This window comes from Pipistrellus kuhlii, unplaced genomic scaffold (assembly GCF_014108245.1).
Source record: "Pipistrellus kuhlii isolate mPipKuh1 unplaced genomic scaffold, mPipKuh1.p scaffold_m20_p_12, whole genome shotgun sequence".
Lineage (NCBI taxonomy): Eukaryota > Metazoa > Chordata > Mammalia > Chiroptera > Vespertilionidae > Pipistrellus > Pipistrellus kuhlii.
Genome location: NW_023425427.1, coordinates 4,568,615 through 4,584,601, shown reverse-complemented (window position 1 = coordinate 4,584,601; position 15,987 = coordinate 4,568,615). Strand labels below are relative to the sequence as shown.

At 45.3% G+C, this 15,987-nt stretch overlaps 1 protein-coding gene and 1 long non-coding RNA gene across 3 annotated transcripts; both read right to left on the bottom strand.

Moving 5' to 3' along the window:
* Positions 1-2,179: 2,179 nt before the first annotated feature.
* Positions 2,180-15,924, bottom strand: LOC118716106 (protein CutA homolog). Of its 2 annotated transcripts, none has more exons than XM_036432852.2 (6): positions 15,619-15,924; positions 7,562-7,710; positions 6,660-6,719; positions 5,565-5,610; positions 5,258-5,307; positions 2,180-3,815 (listed from the first exon to the last, which is right to left on the bottom strand). In XM_036432852.2, exons 1-6 carry the CDS (start codon positions 15,619-15,621, stop codon positions 3,713-3,715), a joined length of 411 nt encoding a protein of 136 aa, XP_036288745.1. In that variant the 5' UTR covers positions 15,622-15,924; the 3' UTR covers positions 2,180-3,712. The 2 variants fall into 2 exon arrangements, with proteins under 2 accessions (XP_036288745.1, XP_036288744.1); XM_036432851.2 differs by lacking the exon at positions 15,619-15,924 and adding an exon at positions 11,842-12,004.
* LOC118716108 lies at positions 11,012-11,693 on the bottom strand. Its single transcript, XR_004987057.2, has 2 exons — positions 11,152-11,693; positions 11,012-11,118 (listed from the first exon to the last, which is right to left on the bottom strand). It is a non-coding gene; the product is annotated as an uncharacterized LOC118716108 (long non-coding RNA).
* Positions 15,925-15,987: the final 63 nt, after the last annotated feature.

Below are 15,987 nucleotides of genomic sequence, written 5' to 3'. Positions count from 1 at the left end.
AGCTGACCCCCTTCCCACCTGTGAGCCTTTGGGGGTCCCTTGGATAGTGCAGATGCCCCTTGCCTTAAGCCTCAGCTTCTACAGTGCCTTTTTGATGGGACCTCCCCTCCCCTACCTTCCCTGGCGTGGACCAGACAGAGGTGGTCTGGAGGTGGCTTCCCTGGCGCGGACCAGACAGGGATGATCTGAGGTTGGGCCCAGGTCTCCCCCTTCTCAGCCCCATAGCTGCTGCCACCAAAACCTCAAACGGAGGGTCGGTGGAAGGGAAGCTGAGAAGGCAGCACCCTGCTCAGTCTGTGGCTTCCTGCCTGGCTTCAGAGAGCATAGCCACCTCTCAGGCCTGCTGCCCGGGCTCCTGAGGAAGCACAGGAGGAGCCAGGCCTGCCACAGGTGCACCGTCTCCACCTGAGCTCAGAGAGGCTCTGAGCTGAAAAGGAAAAGGAGGGGAAGGAGGGTGTCTTCCCAACGTGGGAAGTCAGGACACAGTCTCGCGAGGTCACCCTGACTCTGTGCCCCAGCCTTTCATTTGTGCCGGATCATAGCTGCATTACTGCCAACTGACCTTATGATAATCCTGTGCACCTTCTAAAGATTTATGGTTTTGAATTGCTGCTTTTAATAACGTGTTATATTAAAGTTCTAATTAAACGTGTCTGACTCACAATCTAAAAGCTCCCTCTGGAAAGCTGCCTATCTTCCCCCAGTAAACTGTCAGCAGTTGAGTAGCAGGAGGAATTGGCTCTGGTGTCTGGTCTTGGTTCCCTGGAGACTCAGGAATGGTGGGACCCACCCTCTCCCCGGCCACCCTGCCATTCCTGCCACTGCCTATGAATGCTCTCAGCACTATCCTCACCCTTACCACCAAGAGGAGATGGAACCTTTTATCTGCTGTGAGTATCTGACCATTGGGGGAAGAGACATCAGTGAGGGCCACAGGGAAGCAAAGAATGGGAAGTGAACTCAGAAGTTGCTCCCATTAAAATACGTCAGTACAGGCTCTATAAGCTATTCAGTGCACCCAAGCCTAGTGATGCAAAGTGAGTGCCTGGCGTGGCTCTCCTGGTTTGAACCTGCACCACTTTGGTCCGAGTCCTTTGGTTCAGTTTTCTCTCCCTTTCCTGGCAGAGCTGATACCTGCTAGATTCAGTTCTCTGGTTTTGAGAGGGAAACCTTTCACATATAAATATGATGAGTTATTACTTTAAAATAAACTTTACATTTGTGGAAGTTTGGAGAGAGAGAAAGTCAGCTATAGGGAGGTGAAGACCGAGGATCTAACTGAATTCTGTAGTTTCAGGGGTAAAGTGTAGCCTGTTAATTCCCGTAAGTGTTCACATCTGCTAAACCTTAACTATGGCTTCCACTTTTATCCTCCATCCTTTCGCTTTCAACCTTTTAACTGCCCTGGGGACAAAACCACCGTTGGAGCTGGGGGTTGTGGGGCTGTGGGGATTGTTCTGTGAGCTGGTATTTATGGAAAGGAAAGAAGGTAAATGGCACAGGTGTCAAGAGACCTGGCTTCTTGTTCGAATTTTACAGTGAGTGAGCAGCTAAATAGACCCTCCTGAGAACAGTGGTCCTCGCCACGCTGGAGAGGGCCTGGTTCTTTGTGGTCTGGGTAAGTGTTTACAAATCTACAACAAACAGTAATCTTTGGACTTAGGAGCAAGAAATTAGAATTCTCAAAATTCCCTAAGTCATCAAGTTATTCTTAAAATACTTCATTTCATTCTTTCCTTATTGTTACAGATATCTGGGAAAAACTATTTAACAAATGGGACTATCAAGCTTAGGTGTATTTACAAAGAACTGGAGCCTAGAGGGAATATTTAAACCCTGTCATTGGATATTTTCCAAATCATGTAACATTCAAATATCCTGGCAAGGTGAACAGTTTAAGTAAGGATCACGTGTCAAAAATGCCAAATTAAGAATTTATTTTGCTTTGAAAGCTTGTAATTTAGTACACTGCTCAGAGAATTTGTCTAAAGTATACTCTGTATAGACTTATTTGCAAAATAATACAACACAACAATCACAAGCAAGACTGATTGGACAGCCATCTCCGACATGCTCCCGCACTGCTTCTCACCTTCGGCTGCGCATGCTGGCGTGTCTTGCTCTTATTTTTTTATTTGATGCATTCCTTCAAACCAGCAATGTCTTTATGCTTTTAAGCCTCCATATTCTCTGAACTGATTTTTCTGGCGATTCCCGATTCAAAACACGTACATGTCCTGAGAAATGCTGGGAAGGCATCCCCTGTGGAAACACTGGTCTAGGCCCCGGCCCGGCTCCACAGCACCAATCGGGGAGACGTAAAGGCCAAACCATGCAAGATGGAGTCATGCAGACTTTAAAAATCGCTGAGCTCTAAATCCATCCTCTTACGTACAGAATAAAGACACTATCACCTACCTCCAGCCAGTGGTAGAAGTCCCAGGCCCACTTACCACATAGATGAACTATTATAAAAACACTTCCTTTACAATAGGCTGCAGCAGGCTCTCTGGGTCTCTGGTCTACAAAAGGACATTTTCCAGCCTCTTTGGAAGAGGCAGTAAAAAGCATCAAGTTTAGGATGAGTTGGGGGTTCGGCCTTCCATGCCCTCTTCCACCTGGGAAGGAGCAGGGATAGGAGCACACCAGACTCAGGGTAGGTAGCCTGGCTGTCCCGTTAGTAACATCACGCCACTCCCTTTCCGGACCTCAGTGCAGTTCCGTTTCCTTTAAACCTATAGAGTGGAGACAGGCTTACACCACTCATTTACAACTTTTGACAAAGAAAACTTTTATAAAAGCTCCACAAATCTCATGAGAACTCAATACATAAAATAAAAATTTTAAAAAAAACAGTTGCACTGGCTGAAGGTGGCGGAGAGGGGCAGGCAGTCCCCATACCTCCTGTCACCCTCTGGGCTCTGTGGGCAAGTCTGAGGAGCACGGTCTGGAAGTTCCCCGGGGTTCTTTCTGCTTTAGGACGCTCAGTTTCAATGCTCCAGTAAGCAAGCCTGTCTCCACTGAGCAAGACACCAGAACCTCCTGATGCTGGTCATATTCAGGCTAGGAAGGTCAAGACCTATTCCCAACCCATGAGCTGTGTCTAAGTACTAATATCGCCCCAGTCCTACACACACTCCTGAAGCTCATTCCAGACCCACTCCTCAGGCCTCAGGAATAACAAGTGCCACCCTCAGCCAGGAGAAATAATCTTGCTTGTCCCTGAAATTGCACCATTCACAATCCATCCTTTTGGATAAAGTGCTGCCAGTTCCTCCAGAAGCTGACCTTCAACCCACACTCTTCTAGGTAAACAGATCAAACCAGATCTGTCTCTCCTGAAAACCAGGAGAGTAATTCCACCCAACATTTGAGGTAGCCCAGTGACTGCTGCAGATGACACATCTCACCCTCCCTGCCATCTCTCCTTGTCCCCTGCACACTACCCTCCTTGCCCTCATCCCCTGGCCACCTATTAGGAAGTACTCAGAGACAAGTTCCACTGGGTTCTCGCTTGGCCTGGACTGGCCCAGCATCCTCTTCTAGCCTCAGGAGCCTCGGCCCTTCATCCTACACAAGTTACTCAGCTCCTCTGCGCTGACAAAAACAAGGAATCCAGAGCTGCTGAGAGGCAGGAAGCAGCATCCTTTCCCCAGCATGCGGCTGATGAAGGCTAGTGTCAGCCAGCAGGATCCACAGGAGGCCGTCCCTCTCAGTCCTCCTCCATGCCCTCCTCCAGCCACTTCCAATAGTGCACATCTCCTTGGTCCATGGGAAGACTGAAGATCTCTGGGATCTCAAAAGTATGCACCAGCCTTTGGGAAGAGAGCAGAGTTCTGTGAGTGACTGTAATTAGGATCAGGCAGGCAATGAAACCCAGCAAGCCAGCCTCCTTTGAGGTCGAGCCAGATAGCTTTAGAATTTGAACCCTTATCTCACAGACAAGGGTTGAAATTCTAAGTATGCTCCCTACTAGCTATGTAGCCATGGACCGATCACTTAATTTCTCTAATGGCCCTACAAAGGAGGGGATGAAAATGGCACCTATAATACTTGACTGGGTCACTGAAGATGAAAGGAGACAAGGACCATAGAGCTGGTACACTAACTGGTACTAGATGAATTCTCTGAATGTTAGCTGCTAGCCTCTATTACTACCTCAAACGTCACCCACCCAATACCATTGTATTCTCTGCTCCACGTGTCAAACCTGCTCCTATTTATCAATCAAAAGCCTCTTTATCCCTCAAGGCCAAACAACCATTGACATTTTTAAAGGGATCTTTCTTGACAGCCAAACCCACAGGAACCTCTCTCCCTTCTCCCCAAACTGTACTCACTGTTGTGTTTTCACCACACACATGCACTTGCAAAAAGTCAGATTCACTTAAGAACATCCTTGACAAAATGGTGAAAATTACAGTTTTTATTCAGTTTGACCCTTGAGTACATGTATGTTTAGCCCTGTGTGACAGCATGGGAAGTATACAGAAAGCACTGTGCTTTGTGCCTAAATTCAGTATGTCCTACACGTCTGACTGAAATCCAGACTTTTTCGTGGAGTGCCATTTTTAAGCCTGAGTTACCATAAACTGTCTTTTTTTTTTTTTTTTTTTCAAATTATGGTTCCTCAGATTTGAGGATTAGGTAGACACTGTCTCAGACATGAACAAAGTGAGTCCATCACTCAAAGACAATTTACATCATGTATTGCCAATTTTTTAAAAAAAAAATTGTTTTCATGCAGAAATCAGAAGTTTGGAAAACTTGAATTTGTCATCATGAGCTTTCCAAGTGTCCCAATACTTAAAAATGCTTCTGATTAAGCCAGATTTTGCAAAAAGTGTAAAATGATGCCATTCTCACTTTTTTGGGGGAGGGGTGTGTGTGGAATATGGTTACTTCCCATAAAAATGCATTATTTACAACATTAATAAGTAATGGTTTTATTACTGTTAATTTTTTTTTAAATCTTAGTTTTAATTTCTAACATAGTAAACTTTGATATAACCCACATAAACAAAGCTCTTTTAGGTCCCTGGCAATTTTTTAAAGTGTAAAGGAACCCTGAGACCAAAATTTTGAGAACTGCTGGTTTAAACTAACTCACTCTAGTCTCTCATTTTACATATGGAGAATCTGAGGGGCAGGCACCTGTCCTGGGTCATACAAAGGTTTGTGACTAGGTTTCCTGCTTTCCAAGCTCATTCACTCAATACCTAGAATGTCCTTGGCTGAGACGAGACGCCAGAATTACCTGACATAGCTGGAGAGCATGTGGACCTTGGAAGTCTTTGTCTTTATTAACTGTAAAGGGAAAAAAAATCACTGCTTCACCTCAGCCCAGCTCCACAGCTGCTCACTTTTCTGGCTATTTATGAGACTGGTTTTTCCCTCTAGGTCACTAGGCTCTGTCACTAGCTTGCAAACAAATCTACGGCATCTATGTGGGGCAGGAACCTCAATCAGTTGGTCTTCGCTAGTTTTTCATTGGAACCTGGGGAAAAGGCCATGCTCTCACTCTTTCCGTATCAAGGCCCATCCCCAAACCCAAGCTCACTCACCAACAGGATCTCAGTGGCTTCTTCTATTTCTCCATTCCAAAAGTACCTGGACACGAGAACAAGGTATCACGCTCCCAAAACAATCCCACTGAAATGTCAAACCTGGCCCAGTTAGGCAACTTACTGAGGTGGAAACTTTAAAATCTCTCCAAGTCGGGGGTAGGGGAGGCCGGGGGAATGTCAGTGGGAGGGAAAAGGAGACATACTACTATTTGTAATACTTTAAACATATAATAAATAAAATAAAATAAATCTAAGTTCATGTAGAGAAGTCTACAATTGGCCAAGGCATGACAGGTCATGTGTCCAATTATGCTAATGCATACTTTTGGCATCTGCCTGAACATTCCTGGAGGCGAGAAGCTCACCATCGCTTGAAGAAGTCCATCTACCTTAAAGGTTTTCACATGAGGTGGTTTTTCTTATGGTGTGCCAACATCTGCCACCCAGTTGTTTTCCCCAACTTCCATATGGAGAAGCATCTTAGAGTCAACCTGACTCTCCTGCTGTACAGAAACTTACGTTTTCTCTCCTCCAAACTGGGCATCTCTGGCTCTTTCCACACTATTCTATACTCATGGTTTCTGGGCCCCTCTCCATCCTATGAAATGGGACTACTTTTACAACTGAGACTCAATGTTGAGTGCCCATGAAAGGATAAATAAGAAGCAGAGGAGGCTTCAGGGAAGAAGTGAGCCTTACAAGACATGGAAACAAGTCCAAAGGTTAAAAGTCAGTGATGACATTCAGAAAAGAGTATGAGAACAGCATCTCTACTTGCCTTGCTCAGGGATGAATGCCCATTCTGGCTTCCTTGCTAATAGCAAGCTAATTAATTTAAACAAAGAATGTGCAAGCAGGATTCACTGTTCCCAAACTGGAGGTTTTCCCCTCCTTTCTCTCAACACACACAGCACATTTTTGCTTTTGTTCATAGGATGATATAAACACACTGATTCATTTCCTTTGAGTGCAAATCAACAGTGAAGTATTGATTAATTAAATGCCTCTGAGTTGTTCCTTCACAATTACCCATTAGTCGGTACCCTTCCCACCAGCTAGGACCTGACCTTCCACGGCCATAGCAAAACTCACAATGAGGATGCCTTGGGCAGGATGTTCACAGAGGCTGCCAGCTTCTTATCCAGGATTGCCCTAAAGCAGAGAGTGACAGTCACTGGGGCACGTGTTCAGAACCTTAAGCGAAGGAACAAGGTATAGGCATTCCTGGGAGCTAGATAATCATTTAGAATGCCCCCACCTCCCCCCACCTCCTGGCACTTTTAATGACAGGCCTAATCTGCCTGGGGAATAGATATTAACTCTGGACAGAGAACAGGAAGACCTGGTTCCATTCCTGGCCTTGCAATAGTGTGGCTGTGTGACCTTACACAAACTCTTTCTCATTCCAGGAATAAGTATTCAAGCACCTTTCCGAGACAGGCATGTCCCTGCACTCAGCCTGACTCCCCTGCTGTACAATGAGAAAATGGTTCAACCAGTAGTTTCCAACCCTTTCCCCACCAAGAGCTCCTTTCATCATGATGCCACCCCTGCTTCTATCCCACAGGCAGGTATCAGGCTGCGCTCGGCGCTTCTGATCTTTAGATAGCCATGTGACCACACAGCTCCACATAAAAACAAAACAGCATCACTGTCATAGTGAGCAAAGAGAGAATCTCCAAAAAGGAAGATAGATGGGCCAGGAATGAGACTTAGGTTCTCAACAGGTAGAATTCCACTGTTCCCTTAACACCTTAGATAAGCCATACATCCCTCTGGGTCTCGTCTCCTTATTTGCGCCCTCCCCTTTCTCCCCTCCCCTCCCCCCAACGCCACTCAACATTTTAGGCCCAGCAGCAGGATCCATCAAATCATTCAGCTGTGTAGTTCATCACTGGATGGACAGGATTATCAGAAGCAGAAGAAGGGCCTAAATGTGACCCCTGATAGCATCCTGAGCCTCCTGGGACAGCACCTAAGCCCCTGTACCATACCTGGCAATCTCTCTGGCAATTTGCTCGTTGGGACAGTTGACAAGGACGATGGAGTAAGTGCCGGAGACATAACTGCCAGTGACAGCTGAATGGAGCTGCAGGCTAAGGGTCCTGAGCATGGGGTAAGTCAGGAAAGAAGCTGTCAGGATCTAAATGGTGGGGAAAAGCACAAGTCAGCAGTGGCATGACAATTCGCTATCTCCTGCTCAAGCAGATTGGAACCAGGGCTGGGCATCTTTTTTTCATACCCATCCCTCATCCAAAAAATAATTCCTGAGATCTTGAGCTTTAGTACTTCAACAAAGTTCTGTCTAGATATTTACCTCTGCATTTTGCAGATGATTAAAAAGAAAACAAAACACCACCAAAACAGAGGCTCAGAAATCAAGGAGCTTGTTCAAAATCACATAGCTCTTATTTAGCGAAGCAAGGATTAGGGCTCAAGTCTGGATGATGTGAAATCCATTCTGATGGAAGTAATGCTGATTGGAATCCACTGAATTGTCATCCTGTGGAGATTATAATGAATGACAAGCTCTTACATCTAATGATGTTTGAGGGTAACTTCACCTCCATTCATTTGTATATGTGCCAGGCACTGGGTAGGCTAGTGGAAAGGGTAGCCTAATTCTAAAGCAATGCAACCTGTGCTACTAACCTGAGCACTCAGGGACCATAAGAAAGGCTCTATCTGAGGGAGCAGAAAAAGGCTTGGAAGAGAAGGTACCATCTAAATTGGATCTGGAATGATAAGTAAGATCATAAGAGAGGGTCACAAGAAGTACTCAAGGCTAAGCAAATAGTAATATGTACAATGTTCAAACTCAAGAAGTATTAAGGGCCAGATGAGTTATGGTCTGCATGGGTCTTAGTCTGTGGGTATGAGATCAGGAGGAAATGAAACTGGCTAGAACTATAGAGAAAAGGGTCAGGCTAAGGAGTCTGGAGTTTGTACTCAGTGGTAGGGTATTTTTGGAGGTTTTAAGTAGCAGAGTAATAATGTAGTGAAGCCGAGTAGAGTACCAGGAGAGAGGAAGGAGAATGACCAGAGATTACACGGTCATTATAATGATCCAGGAAAAAGACTTGAAGCTAAGATGATAGTGACAATGTGAAAGGAAAAGGCACTCAAGATATCTTTCTTACTATTTTAATGATAAATATCCTATATAATAAAAGGCTAATATGCAAATCAACCAAACAACAGAACAACCGGTTGCTATGATGCACACTGACCACCAGGGGGCAGACGCTCAATGCAGGAGCTGCCTCCTGGTGGTCAGTGCTCTCCCACAGGAAGCGCTGCTCACCCAGAAGCTAAGTTCACGGCTGACAAGCGCAACAGCAGTTGCGGGAGCCCCTCCTGCCTTTGCAGGAGTGGTAAGGATGTCCCACTGCCAGCTTAGGCCCTATTTCCCCTCTCCCCCTGGGAGAGGGCCTCAGCTGGCAGTTGGACGTCCCCTGAGGGCTCACAATCTGGGCTCAGGGGGAACCCCCTCCCCCGAGTGCACAAATTTTGTGAACCAGGCTCCTAGTTTAAAATAAGAAGAAATAAAAAGAACTGGAAAACACCTTCCTTTCCAGGTTCTCTGCTTGAGGAATATAATGGAGTCATTAACAGAGAGAGGCAGCTTGCAAGGAGTCCCACTGTGACTTCAGCCAGGCTAAACAAGAGGGTGTTTCTCCTGCCTCCAGCCCAGGACTTCTTTCTTGCTCAAATAAACCTCTGTCCTCCCACTCCTTTTATGCTCTTGCCTAAGTTCTGCCTCCTACGTCTTGGCAAGGCCTAGAGCAGCGATTTTATGTCTTCAGCTTCAGTTTGACTACAGGCCTGTCAGGGTTGGGTTTTCTCATTCCCTCCCACTACCTCCACCAAACCACCAATTCAACATACTAGTCCACTGAACTAAACCAGTGACCATGCAAGAAAAAAAAAATCCAGACTTCAAAAGGTTTTAGTATGTGTGTGTGTGTGTGTGTGTGTGTGCGCGCGCGCGCACAGTAGGATTTAAATCCTAGTGTGAGTACTGCTAGCTGCCTGTGGCCTTCAACAAGTTACCACCTCTCCTTCTACAAACCTTATCTAGAAATTGGAGATTATGACACTGTACTGCCTATCTCAGTTGCTATGGGTTCACATGAGATAGGAAAAATAATTTGTAATCACAAATTCAGTGAAACTGAATTTCAGGCTCTGCTCACCACTGTATCCCCAGCACAGTTCATGGCTCCCGGCAGGTTCTCAATAAATACTTGCAGACTAATGAATTAATACACCAGCAAGACGTTGTTATTGAGTCTTGTGAAAAAGATAAGTCTTGTCGGCAGTGTTTTTAACAGAGAACTGGGCAGGCTGGAACACGCTAAGGAGTCCACTACATGACTCCATGGTAGCTTCCAGCACAGACTCCAAACACAAGGAACAATGGCCTGTCCCCCAACCAAAAAAGCCATTCTGAGGGAAGATCTGGGCATTCCAGCCAGCAGGTAGCAGTGCAGCACAGCTAATAAGATTCAATATAAACTCACCCAAACGGCATTGAAACTCTTAGGTGAACTCAAAGTCAAAATACTAAGTTATTACAGCTCTTGATGTTTGGGGAGTTGATTCCCCGCCATTCATGTGTATATGGTATGTGCTAGGCACCGTGGAGAGGCCAGTGGAAAAAGTAGCCTACTTCTAAAGCAATGTGACCTGTGCTACTGACACGGAGAGCTGTGCTCTCAAGTATTATCTAAGATAACCCTAACTTTAACACATAAGATAACTGAGGCAGAACATTTAGAAACTTACATCCAAGACTCCTGCCTCCATTCGGGACTCTTGGAAGCACCAGGAGCACAACTAGGAATTGATACAGTGGGGTGGATTCAGCTTCACTTAATCCAATGATTCTCAAGGCGATTTTGTGCCCCCGGGGGCCATCTGGCAATGTCTGGGGGCAATTCCTATGGTCATGCCTGGGAAAGAGATGCTATTGGCATCTATTGGGTAGAGGCCAGGATTGCTGCTAAACATTCTCCTGCTGTACCACTGGTCACACTGAAATAAAGAGTTGTTTACAGGTCTCCTCCATTGGTCATAGGCTCTTCAGTCTCATTCATTTCTGTATTGCCAGCACCTTACAATTCTGACAGGGAGTAAGGGCTTGAGAAAGGTTTGTGGACCATCTCAACAAAGTGTCAGAAGCGTGAAAGGTCAATCTGGAACCAAGGATGGGCTACAATGTATTAGAAAATGACGTTATATGAATACAAAAGTGATGGAATATATACCACAATATTCCCTAATGGGAACATTTTAGGATACAATTTTTAAGTCTAGTCAACATTTTCCTATTTGTCTTTTACTACATACCTTTTCTATTTCTACATTCTTTTAAAATATTTTATGTATTCTTTCAGTTATTTTTGCATTTTATTCTGCCTTTTTCCTTTTTTTTTTTTTGGCCTGGAATATTTGCATCGCCTCTAAGAGGTTATGGTTGACTTTATAGTCTGTGTTAAGGCAAAGGGGGCCTCAGAAACCACCTAGTGGTTCTAAATTTATAATCCACCTAGTTTATAATCCAAATAAATTTATAACCCACCTAGTTTGAAGAAATCCATGAATATTTTGAAAGACTACAACTTTGTGTTTATCTATCAATACACAGTTTCCTTGTGTACAAATCCAGAACTTTCTAGAAAAAAAGTTAAGAAAACCTACAGGTCCCAAAAGGGTAAGAGCCACTGATATGTGCCAATGGTTACAGATGAGGAAATAAGAGTCGGAAGGAAGTAGAATCACCCAAAAGTGATCATCAGAGCTGGGCTAGGTGGTAGGCTTCTGACTCTCTCCACCTCCTCCCGAACCACCTCCACCACTGGAGCTATTCTGCAAACGGTCACTTCCCAACCCTAATATTTTGAGGTATTTCTAAGACAGAAACAAAGTTACTCCCATAAAGGGTAACTGCAACAGAAAGAAAAGAATCTATCGAGGGACCCTTAGACAAGAACTCACCACCAGATACCCCTTCACCTCCCTGGCCATGGAACGCAGCCCAGGCACCCCTCCTCGCAGAGAGAAGAAAGGGAGCTCACAAGCTTCAGAGCCACCCCACCGTCTCCGGGACTCCAAGGGGTGCCTCCAGGGATTTCACAGTCCATCCCCTACCCGCCTGCCCCCAGCTCCAAATGCCCAGAGCAGGATAGGGAAGGGTGTCTTTTTCCTCGGGTCCCAGGTGGGAGGTCTGGGGCCAAGGGGTGGGGGGTGCCGTCGTGGCGTGGGCACTCACCAGGAGGCATAACAGGACAGAGGGCCGAGGGTAGCCTGGCAGAGGACACCGATTGCCCGGCCTGTCCATGGCGTCGCCGGTAACTGAGCGGCACGGAGGCGGCGAAGGCTGCCTCTGGCCGAGTAGCCGGCAGGGGGCGGGAACTTGTGGCCTAAACAGCCCTCCCTGCCCCAACCCTCCCACCTGCTGTCGCCCTCCTGCCCCGCCCCGGGCAGGCTGGTGGGAACCAGATAGTGGAGGGGGCGGGGTAAGAGTGAGACATTTTCTCCAGACAACCCTCTCCCTAGAAACAGCCCAAGCACCCTACGCAGACCTATAACCCTTACAAAAATAAACTTCCCCTTCTCATGCCAACAACAACAACAAAAATACCTTTAAACCCCCCAGAGATGTACAGATAAAAAGACTAAGTTTCTTGGGTATACAAAACCTTCAGAAAGCAAAACGCACAAACACTAAGATATGTGCACTAAACTCTCCCACTTTATACAGCCCATCCAGCCAACAAGAAGCGAGATATACTCTGCTGCTTTCCTGTCCCCATCCTCGCACCCCCTCCCGGGATCTCCCTTCTAATCCTCCTGGGTTTAGAACACTCTTGCTCCCAGTTGCTCTCCCTAAGAGCTCCCTCATCTTTCAGAGCAACTGCCCTTTCCCAGAGTTAATCCCACGGTCCTCTGTTCCCCCGAGGCACTTGGTGAACACTTCTGTTGCAACATTTAACATCAACTATGGGGAGATGCAAACAAGTAAGCAAAGCATTACCCTTCAGGAATGCAGAGTCCACTGTTGTCAGGGTTTTCAATTTTTAATCAAACTTTTTAATGTTAAACACCCTATGGCAGGAGAAGGGGTTGAGTGCACAAGGGCACAACTTTTTTTTTTTTTTATAATATATTTTGATTTTTTACAGAGAGGAAGGGAGAGGGATAGAGAGTTAGAAACATAGATGAGAGAGAAACATCAATCAGCTGCCTCTTGCACACCCCTACCGGGGATGTGCCCGCAACCAAGGTACATGCCCTTGACCAGAATCGAACCTGGGACCTTTCAGTCCGCAGGCCGATGCTATATCCACTGAGCCAAACCTGTTACGGCCAAACCTATTTTTTAAATTAAGGAAACTGTTCTGTATCTTGATTGTGGTGATAGTTACACAAGTGTTAAAAAGTTATACGAAATATATACTTTAATTGGTGAATTGTATTGTAAGTAAATAATACCTGAAACAGAAAGGCATTAGGGGGGCACTGGAAACCAATTCAAAACTGTTTTAAACTAAGCAGGTTAAACAAAACACATGTTAGCCGAATCTGGCCTGTGGACTGCCAGTTCACATCCTCTGTTTGTTTTAAATCACCTGTTCACCTGTTTTGTTCCATTCCCAGAGACTATGAATTCTCAGAGGAATGATGCATTTCCTAGCAGTGTTTGACAAAGTCAATAAATCAGCTGCAGCCCTATTCTTATCATTTACATCATTAGCTGTGCAGACGCAGGCAGCTTACTTAACCTCTCTGAGTTTGGGGTGCGGGGGAGGGAAAGGGCTTGGTAAAGAACGGACTAATAGACCTTCAAGGTCTGAAGTGAGGGCTAACAGAGTAGATTAATGTAAAAGTGCTTTGTAAAATGTAAGACCACGTCAGCATTTCAAGAGCAAGTATTCTCATGGCAACTATTGTTAATTTAGAAAATCTCCATTTGCAAGGTAAAAACTTAATATCTGGGGTGGGGGGGGGGGAGAAACAGTTACAGTAAATGAGGCCAAGTGTCCTAAGAAAACCTTTATATTCAAAACTGTGATCTTGGATACCTATTAACTTATTAAGAAAGGCCACTAATTAATGACCATTTGCCTTAAGTCCTGAGATGTCCCCAAGTTTAGCACAAAACCCCACACAGTTTAGGATTATAAACTTTTGTTTAACTAAATGATATGGATTCGTGGCTGGTGATTATAATAATGGTCATAAAGAAGGTGATGTTGGGGCAACAGCGCAAGGATGGCAAGACTAAATTAACTGTTATTTGGAAGAAACTGCCTCTGGAATCTCTTCTTCCTTCAACTCAGGCACCTTTACTCTTTCCACATTCCATTCCAAGGTTAGAGTCCAGAAGTCCAATCCTGCATTTCTGATTTTGGCAGATTTTTCAGATATAGTATCTTTTTAAAAATACATATATTTTATTGATTTTTTTACAGAGAAGAAGGGAGAGGGATATAGAGCTAGAAATATCGATCAGCTGTCCCTTGCACACAACCCCATTGGGGATGTGCCCGAAACCAAGGCAAATGCCCTTGACCGAAATTGAACCCGGGACCCTTCAGTCCCCAGGCCGACACTCCATCTGCTGAGCCAAACTGGTTACGGCTATCGTATGATTCTTACTGCCACTGCTTGAGGGCCCAGACTGTTCTTCTGGAGGCTTCTTATTCTTTTAACTTTTCCTCCTCCTAATAGGCTTTAGTCCTTGGCTCAGACTAAAATTCAGACTCCCCTACAGACTCATTCTGTATTCACCTTCTTCATCCACACTTCCTCTATATTATGTCTTTCTTTTCTTCAACTCCTTTATTTTGAAGGTGCTCTTACACCTTTGTATAGGTATACAATTTATCAAAACCTTTTTTAAAAACCATTTTCAATCCAGGAAGGACCCATATTAACTGCAGTATCAATGAAGACTTGGGCAGAGTGTCAGTCAGTATTCAATTTCCTTAGGTTCATCTTTACCTCTAATTCTGGAGACCTGACTTCTTCCTTATCTATACTCTTATCACCAAAACTTAAAACTAGAATAGCTTATTCATTTCATTTTCATCCATTTTTTTCAGACTCTGATCCCCGCCCCCCCCCCCCCCTTCTTCTAGGGAAATATGCACAATCATTCACATCATCCCAAAGCTTCCAGCAGGCTTTAGTAAGAGCAGCTGGTTTTGTATCATCCATTGCCTCTTTTATCACCACCAAAGTATCAGCAATGTTGTGCTTGCTGCCATGTTTCCTTCAAATTAAGGCAAGGTGGTTTTTTCCCCCCAAGAGCATCAGCAAAGTAGTCAAACATATGCTTGGTGTATACCTCCTGAATGCTTCAATTACTCCCTCATCCAAGGGCTGATGCTGATGATAGCAGTGCCATCCAGAGGGAGAAACACAGTATCATACTAGGATAAGCAAAACATAAGTCTGGGTGATTGAGACCTCTGCCCAAAATTAGCAACACTCTGAATTCAAGATGTTTTTCTGTTAAATAATTCTGGGCTTGATGGATAAACCAATTAATGAAACCAATCCAAAAAAGAAGGCAGCAGTTATTGACAGTCCGGTGACTGTGAACTTTTTCCAAAAGACAAATGTAAGGATTAGGGTCTTTATAAAGCCGTTATATCTTTTTGTCACTTGCAGCATTGGCACAACAGAATGAGGAGAATCCTGTTAATAGCTTCCTCTAAGACTTCTAGGTTGTATTTTCCCCTAAAAGTCCACTAAGGGCGCACTTCCAAAACAAGCTCCTGCCCTTGGCATGGAAGACCTGGTGAGGCACATAGGTTCTGGCTCGAATCAATTTCTGGAGTTGCCTGGAGTACTTAGGTGCCCCCTGGACATTTAATTTCGCAGACTGTAAAGATTTCCCTAACCATCCCTTTTCCCCATGAAATGTATCTGGGTTGCCCTTCCTAGTGGTTTCCACCAGACACTTGTAATGCATTTGGGATGGCTACAGATGGCCTTCAGCTTCAGAACTGTCTCTCTCTCCCTCCTCCCCACCCTCTACCATCTGATCCCGTCCTTGACCCAAAAGGTTAACTCGGTCTCCATCTTCTTGATGTTTACATCCTGGGGAGTTCAGTAGAGAAGAAGGGCAAAACGTGACGGCCTTCTAGTTTTTCTCAGTAGTGAGCATCGTTGACTCACTGACGCCCAAAAGCGCCCCACGTCGGCGTGACGCCTTCTTTCAACTTCTGGAGATTTTTCACCATGTCTTCCAGAGGCATGGCTCTCCGCCTCCTCTGGATACATGCCTAACCCGGGATGAGGGTGCCCATTGCCTTCGCTCTGCCCAGGTCGCAGGGCCACTACCACGCCTGTCCGGGCCATAGTCGAGAGCGTGATTTGGGAGCCGGGATGCGGCTTAACCTTCAGT

Coding starts and splice junctions, on each gene's coding strand:
- LOC118716106 (XM_036432851.2), bottom strand. CDS start 11,910: ATGGACAGGCCGGGCAATCGGTGTCCTCTGCCAGGCTACCCTCGGCCC. Junction 7,711..11,841: donor CTGTCCTGTTATGCCTCCTG/GTGAGTGCCCAC, acceptor CCCACCATTTAG/ATCCTGACAGCTTCTTTCCT. Junction 5,611..6,659: donor CTGCCCAAGGCATCCTCATT/GTGAGTTTTGCT, acceptor TCTCGTGTCCAG/GTACTTTTGGAATGGAGAAA.